At 48.5% G+C, this 17,182-nt stretch overlaps 1 protein-coding gene across 3 annotated transcripts in view; it reads right to left on the bottom strand.

Moving 5' to 3' along the window:
* The window catches only part of ELP1 (elongator acetyltransferase complex subunit 1), a 55,678-nt gene extending 42,862 nt beyond the window's left edge, over positions 1-12,816 (bottom strand). For 2 of the 3 annotated variants that reach the window (XR_016441300.1, XM_090038980.1), the window contains exons 1-6: positions 12,688-12,816; positions 6,387-6,557; positions 3,860-4,012; positions 2,732-2,813; positions 2,190-2,270; positions 1,665-1,750 (exon numbers count right to left, since the gene is read on the bottom strand). Coding sequence is in view for 2 of the 3 variants with exons in the window: in XM_090038980.1 (XP_089895106.1) it covers positions 1,665-1,750; positions 2,190-2,270; positions 2,732-2,813; positions 3,860-4,012; positions 6,387-6,536 (552 nt within the window). In the remaining variant the exon portion in view is untranslated. Of the gene's footprint in view, positions 1-1,664; positions 1,751-2,189; positions 2,271-2,731; positions 2,814-3,859; positions 4,013-6,386; positions 6,558-8,029; positions 8,248-12,687 lie in introns of all 3 variants that reach the window. The other variant, XM_090038981.1, reaches the window with a different exon arrangement.
* Between the last annotated feature and the right edge of the window lie 4,366 nt (positions 12,817-17,182).

Here is a 17,182-nt window from a genome sequence, read left to right as displayed (position 1 = left end):
CTCTAGTCGAGCATCCAAATTATTAATAAACACACTGAACAGCACTAGGCCCAGGGCAGACCCCTATACGACTCTATTCAAAACCTCCTGCCATTCTAACATGGATCCATTTAAAATTACCATTTTCTTGCAGGTATTGAGCCAGCTGTCTATTCACTTTGCAGTTTTGTCTAGCCCACACTTCTCCAATCTGTTTAGGAGAAGGTCACACAGGACTTTGTTAAACGCTTTACTGAAGTCCAGATGCACTATATTCCCTACATTACCTTCATCCACCCAGCTAGTTAATCTGTTGAAAGAGATCAAATTTGACTTGGTTTATTCTTGAAAAAACAGTGCTTGCTGCTCGTTATAAGACTTTCCTCCTCCAGATGCTTGCAAATGGACTTAATTATGATATGCTCCAGTCACCACGTTTTGAGGATAGTAGTTAACTGGTTTACTCCATGTCCTCTTATTTGCCTTTTTTTTACAGACAGGAATTAATGTTGGCCATTTTCCAGTCCTCTGGTACCTCACGTCTCCCACAACTTCAACCTCCCTGTGTCTCAGCTCTCCATCTGGGCAGCTATAAAAATGAAGTCAGCAACATCTGTGGAGCGCTCCAAGACTATAGTGACCAGCATCACAGAAAAGCCCACAAGGAAGAAGCAGGATTTAAGCAGTGGGCAGTAAACATGTAAGCCATGCATTAAGGATAAAACTGCAACCGGGTATTCTCCACCGTATGCACTGAATGAGGCCCAAGGTCCTGAGAGCAAACAAGGCTTCGACTAAAGACTAGACCAAATTAAAGACAAGACCAAACACATGTGCATGAGGGACCAAATTCAAGTTGTGTCAGCAATCTTCTCTCCTAACCTATGAGTGCCTCACTTTGCAAACAGGGAATCTCTTAGCAAATCAGGAAAGCAAACTGAAAAAAAAAATCCATCTAATTGGATTTGACACTCATGCTGTTCATTAGCAGTGCCAGAACCTTTCAGTCCACCAGGGAGACCACTGCCCCTCAAGCTAGGTAAGTAGCTGATAGCACTAGGAAGTTGGCACCCTCTGTGTGCACCAGTTCTAGGAGAGATCAGAATAAGGCAGAAATGAAACATTCCCAGCTGGTTTCACAGATATTTGCTGACTGCAGAGACTCGGGGATCTTGGGATCCCCTGTGGTCCTAGTAGTTAACCCAGGCAAAACATTTTTCTCCTCATCTCAAACAGCTGAACAATTCCCCGCCCCCCACAAAAAAAATAAAAACAAAAACAGGGAAGACACCTACCAGGAAAAACTGCAATCCAAGCTGCTCAGGCTTACGAGCAACTGGAAACAAGGTCTGACAAATGGGACACATCCACCAATCTGACCTATAGGAAGCACTGCTGAGCTACATAAAACATCCAAGGGGGAAAACACACCCTCACACTCCGTCTCCTGTAGCTAAGCCAGTATTGTTAAGTGCTCCTTTCTGCACAGATGAATGGCGGAGATGGAACAGGCACTGAACTTAAAACAAGGGGAATTAGAGAGAGAAATGGGCAGAAGGAAACAAAGACAAAGCAGAGGGGGCTGGGGGAAAATGGGGAAAACATGATACCAAGAACAAGGACAGCTGCTTTCCCTGCACAGATCTCCCTCCTGGACACTCCCCCATTGTCAATCAGCACATTACCATTTGCTTGCGATGAGCTGCCTGCTTCCCTTCCGATCCATGGAATTGCGTCTCCTTCTTGCCCCAGCCAAGTCCAATAAATTTCCCTACAGGGAAGATAATTTGGGATTTGAAGACTGGCCAACATCCCACACAGTCTGACCAACACAAATGAAAGTGGGCTGCCCACCTGCTCCACACTTTTGTGGTCTACATTACAGGCTAGTTTCTAGAATTATTCTATTGGATACATTTCTACTGCCAAAGAGTACAGCTTCCTGGGTAACTTTCAAACAGGCATGACACTGGCTTCCCAGAAATGCCTCCCACAGTCAGTGATGTACAACCCATCTGGCCTCGTGGACCAAATAAGTGGCACAGGTCTAACAACTTTCCCAGATGCATAGTTAGCTCAATAAACATTATCACCAAACCTTCTTCCATGCTTTAGACAGGATCCATTCAGTTTTGCTTGTCCATTTCATTGACCTTAATGATACAATAAGGAAACAGTTACAAGCATGTGTATTTGCTGCAATGTCTTACCTTCCCCAAAGTCATCCTGGTGGATATGACTTTCAGTAATTGGTTCAAAATCCTTTGTCATCATGATGAGAGTTTGCTGACCTGTTCAATAAACATAACAGACAATTTTAAAAGCCAGAAAGCAAAACAGAAGGTTTAAATCACATGATTATAGGAAAGTAAGTCTGGAAAGGATCATAACAGCTACAATATCACTAACAATAAGCTACACTTAAAATACTCTTAAAAAGATAAGCATTTTTTTTATTTTTATAACTAGGAATCAAATGCAGGACTACACAAGTATTTTGGAATACTATACCAGGTTACACTTCTTTGAAAGAGCTCTGTACAACTGCTGAACAAGAATGATGCAGCTTTAACATTTTTGTCTCTATATCAACATGCACACACACACGTTATTCTTTTGGAACTGAAAATGGGATTACTGAAATGCAGCTCTGGATAAGGGAAGATGGAAGAATTTAGCTGCAATAACACTCATGCAAGGCCACAATATGTTTCTTTGTGGTTGCACAGGAAAGTTCAGACAATACCAGCACCTGTAACAAGCAGAACTAGCTCTTGGTCAGGACTCCAGCTCATAGTGGTCAGACCACTGTCTACGCTCCCAACACATTCCAGCTGCAAGAAAGGAATGCATTATTAGACAAGCAAGAATCATAAGCTTGCTCTAGTTTGCAACTGTAATTTAGATTCAACAAGGGCAGTTGCTGGGCTTAGGGAGGCAACCTTCTGTTGGCCCCAGAAGAATCCTGTCAAATCTCAGGCAAGTGGCAAGGTGTCAATTCTCCATTCCCTACCTTGGGGTGAGCTTGTTACCAAATCAATCGGCATCCCATTAACACTGTCATTATCACTGCCCCACCTGGTGCATTGTGGAACTTAACCTCTAGAGAGAACACCATCAAAACAGTTACAACAACCACTTTTGCTCAGTTGCCACCATCTCCTCCCCTGCAGGAAGGTACACTGGTCTGGGACCCAGAAGACCACCAGGTCTAGACTCACTCCTGTTGACTGACATCTTCACCATGGTCCCCAACCCCAAACCTTTTCCCCAAGAAAGAGGGCTTGGAGAGCTAGCAGTCAGACCCATGCTCAGATGCTTAGTCTCTCAGAATCAGCCAGCTCCATGCTTGGCTGTGCTGTGGGCAAATGAGACAGTTCTTGTACATGCAATTCACTACTTGGTCTACTGCACTGAACAAGACTGAGGGTGATCCTCTCATTGGAGACTGTGTTGTAATGCAAACAGGCATGGGGCAGGGCAGACAGACTGCTAGCATGTTCCCAATACATATATTTTCAGGTCTGGGTTTTAAATGTCTGCTTCCTTACACTAGGACCCTAATAAGTTAGTAGAGGACTGAGGGACTTCTTGCACTAAAGGACTCCAGTGTGAGCCCAAGCAGCCCCAAGGGGAAAGCACATGGGGCAAAGGTGCTGGCCACACCTCAATATTTGACTATCTAGGAATTACTGGACTCCCAGTCCCAATATGTTGCATAGATTCTGCCCTATGTCCAATAAACCCTACAAAAGTCAGCAGGGCGGCACAAAAAAATGCAGCTGACTGATTCAGTGAGCAGCAAGTGCATTACTAGCCTCAAGGGAGCTTGCTCCAGAGTCAACTCTGGCATCTCTTTCTCCTTACCAGCCCAGCCTACCTGCTTTGTGCTGAGATTGCACAGGATGATATCTCCAGCTGCTGTGGCAATGCATACAGACTCCTGATCTGGCAGGTCCTCAATACCCACAATGTGGCCACTTCCATCTTCTGAGAGAAAGCCTCCGACAGTCAAGGAAATTTCATTTATCACCTGGGCACAGAAAGGCCAGAGAAGCAGAATGAACAGAAACTACTCAGCTTACATTTGTGCCAGTGCTAGTGGGGAGTCTCTGAGAAATGCATTCTCTAGCACCACCTTGTGTGGAACACGACAATCTAACCCGGGGGCAGGCAATTAGTATAGCAGAGCTCTGCAGGTTTCAGACTAAGATTCTTTGGAGTGCTAACACTCTACCAGAACAGAGAGACAGAGCAGCTCATTGTGGAACAGGTTTTGATTCACAACAGTTTACTCCTTGCAAACCACCACTAAATTGCCCCAAAACAATGGTCTGGGGTCACTTCTGTATTTGGATTTCCCAGGTTTGATCACAGGCCTTCACCAGGCACAAACCCTAAAGTCTGCTTCTGAGTTCAGGAAGTTTTATTCCTCCCTTGCTTTTGTTAAATCAGAATATAACATCAAAAATGACTCAACTAGCCAAATCATTTAACTGTATTAGAGGTACAAATCTACAACCATTGTTATGCATATCCATATTCTAGGCCCACACACCCTAAGGCGAGGACTTTAAATTATGCACCTGCCACTGTTACACACACAGCTTTTTTTTGCTTTTTCTTTTTTTAAGGAAAATTTTTCACATCTCAAGTCAAATCAATTACAAATCCGTGAGTCAGTCAAGAACCAAATGTGGCCCTACTATTAGCAAACATCCTCTACCCCCACTTGGGGCTTCAGATGTTTTCAAATTCTTTAGCCCAGTGGTCTCCAAAGTGGGGTGCATGCACCCCAGGGGGTGTGCAAGATGATCCACTGGGGTGCAGGAAGAAAATATTAGAACTTCTATTTATACGTATATTTATATAAATAGACTGCATCAGCTTAACGTTGCTGACGTGGTACGTGTGCAAAGAGGAGTGCAGACCCAGCCCACTTCCTCCCATCCCCAGCACCACATGGGGAAGCCACTGCTTCCCGGCTCAAGCGACTCCTCGCTTTCTGCCAGCAGGAGACAGGCAGCCCAGCTTGGCCGCCCGGCCCCCGTTGGAGGCAGAGCGGCACAGGCAGGTACCTCCTCCTGCTGGGCTGTCAGCATTGGCTGCACCGTGCAGGGCAGCCCCAGGCTCGGTTGGAGCTTGCGTTCGCTGTGCCCCAAGGTGCTACCCGGCCCCAGCTCTGGCCCCCTGGGCTGCTCCCAGCAGGGCTTACAGATTCCCAGCTGCCCGCTGGGAGCAGCGCAGGATCTGTGGGTGGCAGCAGCTACCCAGAGCCAGGGCCAGCTACGTCCAGGAGGCTCTAAACAGCTGTGCCGGGCTCCAGAGCCCAGGCATCAGCTCTATACTAGTGTGTACAGGTGCGCCTCGGAGTGGGCAATGGGGGAGGGGCCTGAGGCAGCACAACCCCAGTCTCTCCCCTGCACTGCTCCGCCTCTGCCAGCGACCCAGGGCCAGGAAGCCAAGCTGGGCTGCCTCTTGCCTGTGGGCGAGGAGCGGCAAGTTGCTCGGGCCGGGAAGCAGTGGCTTCCCTACGTGGTGCTGGGGATGGGAGGAGGCGGGCTGGGTCTGCGCTCCTCTTCCCACACGCACCGCACTGGCAACATCAAGCTGACGCGGTGCGTGTGGGGAACCTTGTCCTTTCCCCAGCCCTTCAGCAGCCATTAGGAAGCTGCTGAGGGGCTGGGGGAGGGACAAGGGGCAGGAACAAAAGGTAGAGATGAACAGCATGGCTTGCCACAGAAATGGGCACTGGCCTTGTCATATCTAATTACTGGACATAATTAGATAAGTTTATGTGAATACATGGGCCAGTTTCTAAGTTAGTCATCTAGGCCTTATTTATTTAACTCAGTTATTTTGCAGAGCACAGACAAGCTAAATTCTGATACTGCAATTCAGTATGGAATGGACACAGCTGAAGGCGATTAGCAGTGTGAACCTGAGAGTGCATTTGGTTGGGCTGGTCTAATGGGAATGCTTGCATTTATTTGTAGCACAGAATTAATCTAGGACACACTTTAGTCAGGACTTTTTAACTTATCTGTTACATACATAAATAAATAAGATGCCTTTGCCAGTTGTACAATAAAACCTTGGGTTACTTTTTAACAGCCAGTCAGTTCGGGAGACATTCCAGGGCAGGGGTTGGCATTTATTTTGGATTTTAAACCACATTTCCAGACCCATTTAATTGTCACTTCCTGGTGTCAAAGGTCACGTGACATCACTTCCTGATGCGATACCACTTCCTGGGAGGTCTCTGAATATGGCTTGCCAGCCCACTGGGTGATAAAAAGTTTGTGATCCAGTCCCACATTCAAAAAGGCTGGACACCCCTGTCCTAGAACATGACAATAGCTTTACATAAGAGCAGCAGTGCTGGGAAATTTCTACTGGACACTTACCTGTTGTGTGACAAGGTCCAGCTCCAGGATCCCATATTCTGAGCCAATGAGCACTGTCTCTCGGTCTCCACAGAGGCAGAAGTGCTGGGGACTCCCAAGAGCCTGTATAGGCCCATACTCTTGTGTTCGCAATAACTTCAAGTTTCTCATTGTGAGAGCAACAAGCGGGAGCTGGAGAAATACAATGTTCCAAAGCACCCATTACAAAGATGCACGGGGGGACTGTGTGACAAGTCTTTGGGCTGATGATGAGACTGCCATCCACAGAGAGGCCAGAAAGAAGAGGACCACTGATGTTAGTGGAGGGGTTGGGAATGTTGGAGTATGCAAAACAACAGATGGTTGTGAAAAGGAAGGACAGACTCTGGTCTTCATCCTCGCTCAGAGAAGACTAAGGGGCATACCCTGAACCTAAAAGGAGGCAAATTTAAAATGGAGAAGGAATTAAAATGCATAGTTACTTACTGCAACACAATGAATGACACTGAGCCCAATGAACCGGAGTTTTGCATACATCATAAAGGCATCCAAAACCATTTTCTGCTACTCTACCCACCACCCTACAAGTAGGTCTGGAATTTATTTTCAGAGCTGTTTCCAGTGGCATGCATGCATTTGGCTTCATGTTCAAAAGAACAGCTATCAAGAGGGGGTATGTGCCATGAGTTAGTATGGAGTGAGGAGATAGCATCAGAGAGAGTCAATAAGCAGCCCAAAACAGAAGGGGACACAGGAGAAGAGATGAGGCTGAAGTCAGTTGCTTATTCCCAGTTCCTTATTCAAAGCCAATCTATACCCAATAAAAATTGTTATTAATAAATTACACATCCTAAACAGAGAGAATTTCATTAGCTGTGCATATTTACTAATTCAAATGTAAAATAATATCCCACATCAAGTACAAAGCCCTAAATGAACATCAAATTAGGATGGGATTATGGGGCAATATACTTCTCAGGCCACCCCAAACTACTTGTCAATGCCACTGAGGGACAGTTCCAAAGCTCGCTGACCACAGTCCTGCCTGGCCCAAAGCGTGGTTTGGCCATGCCAGGCTGCCAACCTGACAGTCCCCCACCTTCACTGAACTAAGTATAATGGCTCAAATAAGGAACTGGCTTTGGGGCTGAGATAATGGCTCAGAAGTCCTGTTTGGGCCACTCCACGGCATACCTCTGTGGCACCAGAGGACTCTCCTGGACATGTCTGACCAGAGTCTTGCCCTGCCAAGAACGTGGTTTGTTTGTGCCAGGCTGGTAACTGGCATCCCCCCCATGCCCACTGTACCAAGTATAATGGCTTGAATAAGGAACTGGTTTGGGGCTGAGATTATGACTGGAAATCCTTTTTGGGCCACCCACACCATGTGTGTGGTACCAGGGGACTCTCCTGGACATCTCTGGCCAGGGTCATGCCTGACCCAAAGCACGGTTTGTGCACGCCAGATTGCCAACTGATAGCCCCCGCCATACTGACCACAGAACTGGCTCCATGGTCAGACCCAGAGATTGACAGTTGATGGAACCAAGTCAGCATGACACATGGTGACCACTGGCATCCCCCAGGGCTCAGTACTCAGACTGGTACTCTTTATTACAGACAGCCCTCGACTTACATTTCGAGTTGCAATGTTTCACACTTACAATGTTTATAAATTGACACCCTGCTTCAACTTTATGTCAGTTTCAACTGGACAACGCTTGATCCGATGCCATGCCATGCCAGCGAACAAGTTCGCTGCGTCGCTCATCTCCCTGGAGAACATCTGTGCACACTTCCTTGGACACTTTCTTTAAGAAAGCAGACAAGACTCCAGAAAAACCTGCAGCCAAGACTCCTGAGAAGACTCCAGCCAAGAACCCTTCAAAAAGTCCAGCAAAGTCACCTCAGAGAAGTCCTTCCAAATCAATATGATTGCTATTTACAATATAAATACATTAATGTAGCTATATTACTCATTTATAATTGATCGAGTACAAAATTCTGGGGTATTTTTAGTGAAAATAGGGTATCAGGCCTTGGTTCAGGAACTAATCCCCCATTTATAACATTGTTTCTTATGAGAAAATTGGTTCTGAGTTGCAACATTTCAACTTAAGATGGTTTTCAGGAACCAATTGTGTTTTAAGTCAGAAGACTGCCTGTATATTCATAAACTGTCTGGATTCAGGTGTCAGAAGTGGACTGGTTATATTCGCAGACAACACCAAATTATGGAGAAGTGCAGTCACACTAGAGGATAGGCTGGTAATTCAGGCCGATCTGGACAGGCTCATAAGGTGAGCGAATCAAAACCTAATGACATTCAACATGGAGAAATGCAAGGTGCTCCACCTTGGGAGAAAAAACCTACATCATACTTATAGGTTCAGCAGTGCTACACTCACTAGCACCAAAAGAGACTTTGTGGTCAACCATGACCCCAAGATGAACATGAGCCACCAATGCGATGCCACAGTTGGCAAAGCAAATAAAACTCTGGCTTGCATCTACTGATGCAACTCAAGCAAGACCCAAGAAGTCATCCTCCCACTTTACTCAGCCTTGGTGAGGCTGCAGCTGGAGTACTGCATTCAATTCTGGGCTCCACACTTCAGAAAGAAATGTGGAGAAGCTTGAGCCACATGCATGATTAGAGCTCAAGAGACCAAGCCTTATGAGGAGAGGCTGAGGCACAGGACTCTTCAGCCTGGAGAAGCGAAGGCTCAGGGGTGACTTGGTGGCAGCCTATAAGTATAGAAAGGATGTGCATCAGGAACTGGAAGAATGTCCGTTTACCAGGGCATCCCAAGGAGAGACAAGGTCTAACCATCACCCCAGTTGACTTCCTGCCCCTGGGGCAGGGGGCTGGACCTGATGATCTTGTGAGGTCCCTTCTAGCCATAATGTCTATGAAATCTATACCAACTGCACTAAGTACATGTGCTTGACTAAAGAACCGGTTTCGGCTAGGTTTACGGTTGGAAATCCTTCTTGGGCCACCCCACAACTTGCCTCTGTGGCACCGGAGGACTCTCCCAGACATCCTTAACTAGAGTCTTGCCCAGCCCAAACAGCAGTTTGTTCATGCCAGGTTGGCATCTGATAGCCTCCCCATGCTCACTGTATTAAGTATAATGGCTCAAATAAGGAACTGGAATTTGGGCTGAGATTACAGATGGAAACCCTTTCTGAGCCACCTGACACCATGCCTGTGCCACCAGCGGATCTCCTGGACATCCCTGACTAGAGTCTTGCCAGACCCAAAACACGGCTTAGCCGTGCCAGGCTGCCAACTGACAGCACCCAAGCCACTGTACAAAGTATAACAGCTCAAATAAGAAATTGACTTTTGGGTGGGGATTATGGCTGGAAATCTTTCTTGGGCCACCCCACCAGAGGACTCTCCTGGACATCTCTGACCAGAGTCTTGCCTGGTCCAAAGCGTGCTTTGGCCTGCCAGGCTCCGATTTACTCCCCACCTCCATGTGTGGGAGCAAAAATATCCAGAAAGTGACCCTCTCAGCAGCACAGAAGTGGAAAGGGATCTCAGAGTCAAAGTGATCTCCGAGATGAATGTGAGCTATCAGTGTGATGAATGCAGCAGCAAAGCTAACCACACTTTATTGTGCATCAGCAGATGCACGACTAATAGATCCAAGGAGGTGATACTTCCCCTCTACGCAGCATTGGTCAGACCAGAGTTGGAGTACTGCATCCAGTTTTGGGAGCCCTACTTCACGAAGGATGTTGATAGACTCAAGAGGGTCCAGAGGAGGGCCACTCGTATGATTAGGGGCTTACAAGACAAGCCCTATGAGAACAGACTGAGGGACCTGGACCTCTTCAGCCTCCACAAGAGAACGCTGCAAGTTGATCTTGTGTCCGCCTACAAATTCATTAGGGGGACACAGCAAGGGATCAGAGATGCTCTGTTCACCAGGGCACTTCTTGGAGCAAGAAGGAACAATGGTCACAAATTGACAGAGAGCAGATTTAGGCTAAATATCGGAAAAACTTTCACTGTAAGGGTGGCCAGAATTTGGAATGGGCTTCCAAGGGAGGTTCTCCCCTACTTTGGGGGCCTTAAGAGAAGGCTGGAAAGGCATCTGGCTGGGGCCACCTCAACCCAGCACTCTTTCCTGCCTAGGCAGCGGGTCGGACTCGATGATCTGTTGAGGTCCCTTCTGACCCTAGCATCTATGAATCTATGTGCTATTTACAGTGTTACCAATTAGGAGCTGCAATTTGACTGGCATCATGGGGCAAAACCCTGTTGGCATCATCCCAAAACATGTCCCCACTACCAAGGAGTGGCAAGTAGAAGCGGGGCTGGAAGGGACTCCCATAGGTCACCTTGTCCAACCCCCTGCCTGAGGCATGATCAGCCCTATCCAAATCATCCCATCTAACCATACATCACAGACATAACACCTGAACCTGCCACAAGTAAAGCAGGAGAACTATGGCAACCACTGTCCTGTTTTTATGAAACGTTATCAATATATGTTCCAGAGATTCCCAGGGAGAGGCTATACCCCTGCTATAGAGGAAGGCAACCCCCCGCCACAGTCCATACGTCAATCTGACCATGGGGTAAAAGTCCTTCCTGACACCAAATATGGCAATCGGTCTGACCCTGAGTGAAGGACAAGACACTCCAGTCAGGACTCTCTGGCTTTGCTCCTAGCAGAAGAACTGGCCTACCCCAGTTCAAGTCCCCAGCCTTAGCTGCAGCAGCATTCAGTGGCCCTTAAGAAGGCTTATAAACACCCCGATACATGTAGGCATAGCTATGCCTAAATCATCCCTGACCAGTAGCTGCCCAACCTCTTCTTGACACCTCCAGTGACGGAGAATCCACAACTTCCCTGGGCATCGATTCCTCCTCTTTGCAAGGGTTGCTGCCCTTCTCTTGGGCTTCTTTCATGTATGGCAGCCTAAGTACCAAGAGCTGGCTAGTAAGAGCCACACAGGAGTTACTATGACTTGATGCTGGAGACCACTGGTAGAGTTCAATGATAGGAAACGCTGCTGTGGATACCTCCTCCGAGAGTCTCCATTGCTCTGCTGGAGGTCTCTGCTGCTCCTCCACACTGCTGGAGGGTCTCTGCTGCTCCTCCAACAATAAAGTATTTTCACACATTTGTGTATTTCAAATCTGGAGGGCTGCCATCCCACCCAAAAAGCCAGTTTCTTATTTGAGCCCATAAACTTAGTACAGTAGGCACGGGGGGCTGTCAGTCGTCAGTCTGGCACAAACAAGCTGCACTTTAGGCCAGGCAAGACTCTGGTAACAGCGGTCTGGGAGAATACCAAGTCGCACAGAGACACAGTGTTGGGGGGCCCAAAAAGGATTTCTTGCCATAACCCCAGCCCAAAACTCAGCTTCTTACTTGAGCCCATATATTCAGTATGGTGTCCAGAGGGGCTGTCAGTTGGTAGCCTTGCACAGCGAAACTGCACTTTGGGCTCGGCAAGACTCTTGTCACAGATGACCAGGAGAGTTCCCTAGTGCCATAGAGGTATGCTGCGAGGTGGCCCAAAAAGGATTTCCAACCATAATCCCAGCTCAAAAAACAGTTCTCCTTACTCAAGACCATATACTTAGTACCGTGGCTGGGGGGAACAGTCAGTTGATAGCCTGGCACGGCCAAACCACACATTGGATTGGGCAAGCTCTGGTCAGGGATGTCCGGAGGAGCCAGTGTGGGCTGGCCCAAAAAGAATTTCCATCTCTAATCTCATCCCAAAAACCTGTTCCTTATTCAAGCACTTACACTCAGTACAGTGGGCATGGGGGCACAAAGAAACTGTGGCTTGGGACAGGCAAGACTCCAGTCAGAGATGTCTGAGGGAGTCCCCCAGTGCCGCAGGTATGCTGTGCAGTGGCCAAAGAAGGATTTCCAGCCATAATCCCTGTCCAAAACCCAATTATTTATTCAGGTCCATAAACCTAGTACAGTAGGAATTGGAGGGGGGGGCGGCTGTCAGGTGGCAGCCTGGCACAGACAAACCAGGCTTGGGCCGGGCAGGACTGGCCAGAGGTGTGCAGAAGAGTTGGCGGTGGCACAGAGGCATGGTGTCAAGTTGCCCCCACAACCCCTGCGCCTGCCTCCCCCGCAACAGCCCCAAGCCACGACTCTAACTTGCCGGCACCGCGGGGACACGGGAAGGCCCGGAGGCAGTCTCCGCGGGGCAGGGGCCAGGGATGCAGGGGGGAGGTGCGTGCCGAGCCAGGGGGGAGGCTGCACCTCCAGGCCAGCCCCACGGACAGCCGAGGACCCGGTCAGGCCTTGCTCCTGCCGCGCCAACGCCTCACCTTGGAGCTGCCGAGCCGCACGCACCAGCCCGCCGCACGTGTAAACTAAAAGCTCCTCAGTCCCAGCGCCGCCATCTTGAGCCCATGTGGGCAAAACGAGAGCTGAGCATGCTCCGTAGAGAGCGTGACACCATTCGCGCCCGGATGGGGTGAGGGCACGCGAAGCGCATGCGCACGGCCCGGTTCGCCCTGCAGTGCGCAGGACTTGGGGCAAGAGAGAGCGTGACCGTGCGGGGTGGGGACAGGTGTTTGCTGGGTGACAGGTGTCCAAGCACAGCGGGGCACCATGCCTGGTGATCCTGCATGATGCAGGCTAGAGACGGGTGTCTCCAGCAGTGGAAGCAGAGATCCCTGCACAGTCACTTGTCTGGGAGGTGGAGATTTAACCAAAATACCACAAGCACATCACGAGCTGGCAACGAGTGGAGGCTGCTTTTTTTCCCTCTGTTCCAGTGAGCTCCATCTGCCCCTTACTGCAGTGTTATTTCTGACCCCAGCCTCAGCTGTGCAGGACTTGGATGCCAAAAACAAAAGGAACGTTTTTTTCTGCAACCTCCACTGTTACCAAACTGCTCCCTCGGTCCTGTATTGTGCTCTAAAACTCTATTAAAAATAACACTAATCTCACAACTTGCACTCAAAATGTCAGTGCAACCCAAATTTAGCCCCATATGTGTGTGCCTTATGAAGCAGCTTTTTTACAATCACATACTTACTACTTTTCCACAGATATCATTGGCAGGATGAGCAGCGTTCAGCTTATGAGTAGGTATTTATGGCTTTTTTTTTCTCCTTGTCATGCAGCATGTGGTCGTAGGCCTCGTTTTCTGCACAATGTTCAAACCCTATTCTGAACTCATTTTCCTTCATGGGTTTTCCTCTGATATTCATCGCTATATTGGCCAAGTGCTTCACAAGCTATAACAAATGGACCTCCACCATGCTACGATGAGCAGAGTATGGTATTTATATCAGCTGGAGAACTAAAACGCAGATATTTTAAAGTAAATATTTCCCATAATTTTGGGTGCCAAATTGAGATATCTAGGACCTAATTTTCAAGGTTCTTCCCATTATACACCTTTTTATCCCAATTACAGCTGTGAGTGCCTAGCTTGCACTTCTACAAATCGAGCCACAGGGTTTCAAGTCAAACACAGAGGAAGTGAGGCACATACAATTAATTAATGGACACCTGTATGTGAACTCAGTAGCTCAGGCAAGAGTTGCATTTGGTTTGCCAGGGCACTGAAATGGATTAACTGTCGTGTAAAAAATTTTGAATCCGCAGTTGTACAGTTAATAGAAATTCCTTGAGCATGTGCAATTACTGTATCCTTGGGAAGCCTCTGCAAGGAGTAAACTTTTGATCTGTTGACCCAGTTTACCAGCCTGGACATGTGTAGTTGAGGGACAGGATGTGATTGACTGATGAATGTATCTCTTTGAGAAAGTGGTTCAGGGAGGTGACTGGATTTGATATGATTGGCACTGAGTGACTGGAGCTTTGCCTCAGAGGACTGGCTATTGAAAATGGGGTGATTGAAGGCTACGTAATCTGAAACTTTGGCGCTGTGTGTGAGGTTTGTGGTTGGGTCTCTTGTTGTGTGCATACTCTGTGGAGAGTCAGTAGAGTCCAGGGGGCTCCACGGTGCAGTGCCTTGGTGTCTGTGTGCATTCATACTCACAATCACTAGGGTTCTGTGTTTGAGGGGGTTTCCAGAGAACCTGCAGGTAGGTGTATGCATTTGTGGTGGTCACTGGGTGCATTTGATCTCATGGATTTGTGTGCGTTTTGTGACTTGGGGAGTGTGTTTGGTTTTCTGAACTTGTGTTTGGTTCTTGGAAAATCTGGGTGCTTCTTGATTCGGCAGCTGGTAACTCACCCTGTGGATGGAGTGAGTTACAGCTCATTAGAGCCCAATCTCCCAGACTCATTTCCTAGGATCTCCTTGCTTCAGCTTGACTCAGATTAGCTCCCTTTTGACTTTGGTTCAGACTGTTATCTTATTGACTTTGACTCTCTTCACTGTTTACTGATTCCATATTGGTAAAATATAGATTGTAGCTCTATGTTTTCCATACCTTATATGAATATAACTGTTATATTGTTGTTATTCCTTACCTCTGTCTATATTCTTTGAGAGATGGCTGCTGAGGTTTGCAAAGTATTCAGCATACTCCAGCTCCTGTCCATCAATGAACATTTTTGTCAGGAGAGTTGATTGGCCCTAGGCTGGTGAAGCAGCTTTGTTTTTCTGATGTTAGGGGCACTGGTATCCTTGAGAGAAGCAGCTAAGCAGCAGTTAGTCTTACCTTGATCCTGGGCAAGCTTTTTGAGAAAATTATTCTGGTGCATATCCATGAGGGGCCAGCAGGGGATGTCATGGTTAGGGGCAACCAACACGGGTTCATTAGTGGCAGGTCAGTCAGACCAACCTGGTGACCTTCTATGACCAGGTCACCAAATCATTAGATGCAGGGGTAGCAGTGGACATAGTCTTTCTGGACTTTCAGAAGGCCTTCGACACTGTCTCTCACCCTGTTCTCATTAAGAAACTGGGGGACTGTGGTGTCGACACCTACACAGTCAAATGGGTCGCCAACTGGCTGGAAGGCCGCACCCAGAGAGTGGTGGTGGATGGGTCATTTTCAGCATGGAGGAATGTGGGCAGTGGGGTCCCACAGGGCTTGGTCCTCGGGCCTGCACTGTTCAACATCTTCATCAGTGACTTGGACGAGGGGGTAAAAAGCACCCTGTTCAAATTTGCTGATGACACTAAGATGTGGGAGGATGTGGGCATGCTAGAAGGGAGGAATAGCTTGCAACCTGACCTACACAGGTTACAGGGGTGGACAGATGAGAACAGGATGGGATTCAACACCAACAAGCGCAAAGCGATGCACCTGGGGAGGAACAACCAGCACCATACCTGCAGGTTGGAGAACTCCCTTCTTGTTAGTACAGAGGCAGAAAAGGATCTTGGAGTCATCATTGACTCCAAGATGAACATGGGCCGGCAGTATAGGGATGCAGTCAGGAAGGCCAACCGCACCTTGTCATGCATCCACAGATGCATCTCAAGCAGGTCCAGGAAGGTGATCCTCCCCCTCTATGCGGCACTGGTCAGGCCACAGCTGGAGTACTGCGTCCAGTTCTGGGCGCTGCACTTCAAGAGGGATGTGGACAACATGGAGAGGGTCCAGAGGAGGGCCACTCGCATGATCAGGGGGCAGCAGGGCAGGCCCTATGAGGAGAGGCTACAGGACCTGAACCTGTTCAGCCTCCACAAGAGAAGGCTGAGGGGGGATCTAGTGGCCTGTTACAAACTAGTCAGGGAGGATCAGCAGGCACTGGGGGAGTCCCTGTACCCCCGAGCACTGCCAGGAGTGACCAGGAATAATGGTCACAAGCTGGCAGAGGGTAGATTTAGGCTAGATATCAGGAGGCACTACTTCACTGTCAGGACGGCCAGGATCTGGAACCAACTTCCAAGAGAAGTGGTGCAGGCTCCTACCCTGGGGGTCTTTACGAGGAGGCTAGATGTACACCTTGCTGGGGTCATTTGACCCCAGTACTCTTTCCTGCCATGGCAGGGGGTCGGACTAGATGGTGTACTCGGGTCCCTTCTGACCCTAGAAACTATGAAACTAAGAGTCGTTTGTAGGTTCTCCCACTCTCCGTCTGGGCCCTGCAGCTGCACATTCCTGCCCCTGGCCCCATGCGCCCCAACTAGACAGTGCCCCCAGTTCAGCCCCAGCCACCAACTCTGCCCCACTCCCTCCCTCTCTGTGGGGGTCTCAATCTGCACCCCATCCCCCCCGCCCCCTTGGACCTGCGGGCAACTGCAGGAGCTGCTCTCCACCACTGCCTGGGGAAGTATTCCTGACCACGTGCACGTGTATGCATGCACACATCCACATGGTGCCCTGCATCCTGCTCCCCGCAGTCCCAAGTGGACTGCTGCAGGCTGAAACCCTGACAGCCTGCAAGAGGAAACTTACCACTTCCCATGTTTTTCCACAGTGAATGGAAAACCTGGATCCCTGCACGATACTATGAATCCAGGACAAATGCTGTCCCAGTATCATGCAGCCTGGGGCAGGAACTTGATATTCCTATTTTGGGAATGTCCTGCCCAATTAGGGATGGGTGGTCACCCTAAATGGGCCTAAGCCCATTACACCGTGGCACATTAAATAGGTCTGTCACACATGGGCCTCTCTTGCTTGTAGCCGCCAGCATTTTAGGTCTAAGACGTTCTGCTTCAGAAACTATTTCTCTGACTCCTGTGCTCAATAACTATTTGTAGCAGGCAAACTGAGTTATGCTAAGGTTTTTGGCCAGTCTAGGCCTTCCCAGAGCTAGGTAATGAAATTGTACAGAGTGCCTTATAAGGCAGTGGGGAAAAAATGAGTTCTGTGACTGGTACAGTGGGTGAACTAGGTACGTCAGGTTCCCTAAAAGGAAATGAAACCAAAAACTGAATAGGTT

The sequence above is a fragment of the Crocodylus siamensis genome, chromosome 3, assembly GCF_052110815.1.
Source record: "Crocodylus siamensis isolate JL-2025a chromosome 3, ASM5211081v1, whole genome shotgun sequence".
Lineage (NCBI taxonomy): Eukaryota > Metazoa > Chordata > Crocodylia > Crocodylidae > Crocodylus > Crocodylus siamensis.
This window is presented reverse-complemented; position numbering and strand designations above follow the sequence as displayed.